The sequence below is a fragment of the Penaeus vannamei genome, chromosome 3 (assembly GCF_042767895.1).
Source record: "Penaeus vannamei isolate JL-2024 chromosome 3, ASM4276789v1, whole genome shotgun sequence".
Classification (NCBI taxonomy): domain Eukaryota; kingdom Metazoa; phylum Arthropoda; class Malacostraca; order Decapoda; family Penaeidae; genus Penaeus; species Penaeus vannamei.
The window spans coordinates 42,965,768-42,970,767 of NC_091551.1; the positions used below are offsets into that span (position 1 = coordinate 42,965,768).

Below are 5,000 nucleotides of genomic sequence, written 5' to 3' on the forward strand. Positions count from 1 at the left end.
AAATGTGATGCCATAGTAGTAGCTACAATCCCAATGATCCCCTTTACCCAAGCCCCTCAATAAAGTCAGGGGCAATGGAGCCAGACTACTAGATGGCAACCATGACAGTATACAGACCCCATACCATAGGTTTACCCCCAACCTTTAGCAGTTAGGCAGGGATGTCACATTTGCTTACAGCTTTCCCAAACTTTAGCTTACAGATTCATTAGATTATATTTCTACCCTAACCTCAGTCAGGGTAGGAGGATCCTCATTGATGGGTGGGTCCAGCACAGTGATTGCAACAATGCTTTCATCCAGACTAAATGCTCGAGGGTCTACCTGGTACAGTTGCTCAAAATACTCAGCACAATATTTAAACACCGAAATATGATATGAGATAATCTGTCCATTCACAACAGACTGCAACCATCCGTGAGGAGGGCTTGGAGTTCAGTTTTCTCAGGGCTTGGTAGGCAGGACGAAGATCATTTACAAGGAAATGGCCTTCTACCTCAGCAAGATTCCTGATGAACTGCCATTCAAATGAGCCATGCATCTGTGGCCTTCAGTGTCTTCAGCGAGATGAAATTGTCCTTGTCCGTTCACTAATGGCTCCTACCCTGCATTAAGTGTTTCACACTTAAACCAATCATAGATTGATAGTAGCAACCTTACCTCAATGTGTGTGAACGAGAAAGAGTGGCCTTAGTGTATGCAGACCCCATACCATTTCATTTTACCAAGTAAAATGAAAAGGGTCCTGTCTTGTGGCTTTATTATGGAAACTAGATGCGAAGCACCGAGAAACGTCTGACAAGATGTCCTTTTATGCGGTGACTCCAGAAGGTGTTTGTTTCTGCCCGCTAGAGTGTCAGATTCAGTTGGCCATGGCAAAGGGGATTGAGTTTACAGTGCTTGCTTTAGGTGGAGATTTAGGTCACCTGGAAGGTATTAGGTCAACTAGGTTCAGGTGTGGACGTGTGGAATGATAGCTTACATCGCTCTGCCATGTAAAGGGTTCATCCCTGAGCTGTCTCTAACATCTTAAGCACTGATGGTGCATCCAGATACAGGTTCTACACACCTACAGATGGTTTCTGGTGATCCAGTGGTTTGCTCAGGTCATTACATGCCAGGTCAGTAAAATGGAAAATATAATATATTTCTCTATTACCTTACTAATTTGCCAGAAGAATGAGGACATAAAAATATTTGCTACAAGAATGGTAAAATGTCGCATGAGATGTTATTTAGGATTAGCAAATTGGGTATAGTAACATCATATTATAGAGAGAAAAATAATAAGCAAGAATTCGATATCTTTGGGCTAAATTGTCAAGCAGGCCTACTTATGCTTCAGATACATAGAGGCAGCTGGGCCTGAACTTAATTCTAACCATGCGCTTCTTGGCCGCGTTAAACGTAATCATTGTGTAGTCAATTGCAAGCGTTGTGTGACAGTAAGTGTGAGTAAATTTTCGGTGTGGTGGGACACAGATTCTTAAAACAGTGATTGAGATGGAGAAATGTTGTAATATAGTTAGAAATGCATGTTCAGTGAGTGGTATGTACTTTGAATTTGAAAGAAGGCATCTTGTATGTAAGGTTTGGATGGGTATAGGGAGGGCACTGCCCTCTTTGCCCCACTCCGTCTGACGAGATGTGTCCTTTTATGCGGCAGCTCTGGAAGGTGTTTGTTTCTACCCCCTGGAGTGTTAGTTCCATTCGACCCTGGCAAAGGGGGGAGAGTTTGCAGGACTTGCTCGAGGGGGAGATGCAGGTCACTTAGAAGACATTGGGTCAACTAGGCTAAGGTCTTTATGTATATATATATACATATAAACATATATATGTATACATATATATACATATAAACATATATATGTATACACACATATATATACATACATATATAGGCATATGTATATATATATATATATATATATATATATATATATATATATATATATATATATATATATATGTATGTATATATATATGTATATATAAATATATATATATATATATATATATATATATATATATATATATATATATATATATATATAGGGATATGTATACATATATATATGTATATATATATATATATATATATATATATATATATATATATATATATATATATGTATGTATGTATGTATGTATGCGTGTATGTGTGTGTGTAAATATATATATATATATATATATATATATATATATATATATATATATATATATATATATATATATTTGAAAGAATTAGACGAGATGGGGCTATAAAAAGATAACAGGTAGTCTGGGAAGTGGTCACTATAGGGGAAGTGGTCTAGAACTGACCAATGGAAATCTAAATGAAGAGTAGGAGAGCATAGAGAGAGGTCGGGGCATGAAAAGGATTGCGTGCGCATGTCAAAGTGTGTGGGGCGATCTGAATTAGTCAGTGCAATCATTCGTGTTGGAGGGGGCGGGGTCACAAAACGATAACAGAGCGATATCCCCCTCCCCCTTCTCGAGGTCAAAGGTCATTCATGCTGGTAGGTATGAAAAAAAGGGAACATAAAATAACAAGATGAATGCTCTACCGCTGAGCTACGCGATCCCTTAAAAGAAACGTGTAACTAGGAGCTAACAGGTGGACACTCGGTAGGGAGTGATAGAGCAGTTCAAATCCGAAATCAGAAATCCTGAGGTGTATTTAATGAAATCATCATCTTTATCGTAACCATCTTTCTTATCACCACCAACATTACAACTAATAGTGAAAATGCCATTAATCACTTACCTTGACACGAGAATCTCATTTTTTCCCCCGCATAACATCTGTATTTATGACGCGAATGCATTCTGTTCATTTGTCAAGCTACAGTTCAGGTCGGATGTATTTTCGTACTAGTTTTGCGCCGTTGAACAATCCGTCACGTTAGATGTATGGGTTTTGTAGCACACGCTTTACTACATCATGAAATATAACTTATTGCAATATCGATCAATCGCTTTGGAGAAATGGTTTTAGTTTCCAGTTGCGCAATTTGTACACGTACATGCATACGTACGTACACAAGAACGACGAAGGGAAGGGCAAGAAAACACACGAATAGGCATATTCGTGTGTTTTCTTGCCCTTCCCTTCGTCGTTCCTGTTGCAATCCGTTCAACATGAATTCCACACATACGTACACATACAGAGACATATGTATGTATGGATGTATGTATATATTTGTACACGCACGGTCGTGTGTGTGTGTGTAGTTTAGTAATATTTATCTGTACTCAGACACACACACACACACATGTATGTTGTGTATTCGTTTTCTAATTATTTTTTCTTTATCTGTAAATGATTTTTCTAATTCTTTATCTAATAACTATAAAGGTTCTTATCATTCTCATTCATTTGATGATGCCATATTTATACAGTATCAGCCTTGGATTTACTTGGCTTATCATTTACATGTTTGAATTAAAACTAGCAACATAACTAATTAATTAGTTCAGATGTGACAAGATCTGTGAGCGGACCAAGGATTTATTAGCTATCAATTATGTAAAGGATCATTATGATTAAACAAGAAAGAAAATAGATATATTAACGAAAGCATTAAGAAATGAGTTACATGAATAATTAGTCCGAATTTATAGGAAGGAGGTCACTGTATATTAATAAACAACAAAAGTATATCATTCGTATGATGTTAAAAAAAATGTATATGTACGTGGCAAAGAAAACATCATGTGTCCTAACCTCTCTCTCTCTCTCTCTCTCTCTCTCTTTCTCTCTCTCTATCTCTATCTATCTATCTCTGTCTATCTCTTTCTCTTTCTCTTTCTCCCTCTCTCTTTTTCTTTCTCCCTCTCTCTTTCTCTTTCTCCCTCTATCTTTCTCTCTCTCTGTATATATATATATATATATATATATATATATATATATATATATATATGTATATATATATATATATATATATATATATATATATATATATATATATATATATATATATGCCATCCTCCTTTTCCTCCCTTACCCTTTTTGTTTTCTTCTTTTCTTTTTCTTCCTCTTCTACTTCGTCAAATTTCACTCACAATCGCAACTTGATTCCACTTATTCACTTGAGTACGAAAAACTACAGACCAAATACGATCTGTTATGATCAGAAGCAATGCCTGTCTATAAATAAAACCTAAATATACAGAGCGATAGTTCAATGAGTAAATAGATAATTAAAGCAGTAGGTAACCATATCGTTTGGACCAATACACAGGTAGTTATTTCAATAGATATTACATAACCGTACCGATAATTAGTCGTGTGAATAGGTTTATATGAAAATAGATATTAGATAATTTTTCATACTGACAAGTTATGAAAATAGCTGGAGAGATTACTGTAAAAGGAGGTAGGAAATATAACTGTAAAATGAAATGAGATAACAGTAAAATATCTAAAGGGATAGCCATAGAAATACCTATGGAACTAGTTAGAGAGATAGCTGTAGAGATAATTAAATAGCTATAGAAATGTCTAGAGAGTTAGCCATAAAAAGATAGGTGTGTATAGAGACGATGATGAGTTTGCTATGAAAATATAGAAATAGATGTTTATAGAGATGAATAAGGGATGGTAATGATGTTTGCGATGAAAATATAGAGATAGACGTGAAGATTAATGAATAGACATTGATGATGATGAATTACCTATGAAAATATAGAGTTAGATATTTACAGAGATGAACAGATGATGATGATCTAGCTATGAACATAAAGAGATAAACATATACAGCCGTGAATAGATGATGATTTAGCTATGAAAATATGAGGATAGATATATACAGATATGAACCGAAGATGATGATCTAGCTGTGAAAATAAATAGATATTTACAGAGATGAATAGATGATGAGGAGTAAGTTATGAAAGTATAGAGATGTTTTCAGAGATGAATAGATGATGATAATCTAGCTATGAAAATAGATGGATAGATATATACAGAGATGAATAAAAGATGATGATCTATCTAT

At 35.2% G+C, this 5,000-nt stretch overlaps 1 protein-coding gene across 1 annotated transcript in view; it reads right to left on the reverse strand.

Annotated features, from left to right (window-relative positions):
• Positions 1-541, reverse strand: part of LOC138859909 (uncharacterized) — a 1,106-nt gene extending 565 nt beyond the window's left edge. Inside the window, exons 1-2 of the mRNA XM_070116398.1 lie at positions 407-541; positions 232-324 (exon numbers count right to left, since the gene is read on the reverse strand). Of these exons, the coding sequence (XP_069972499.1) occupies positions 232-324; positions 407-541 (228 nt within the window). The remainder of the gene's footprint in view (positions 1-231; positions 325-406) is intronic.
• Between the last annotated feature and the right edge of the window lie 4,459 nt (positions 542-5,000).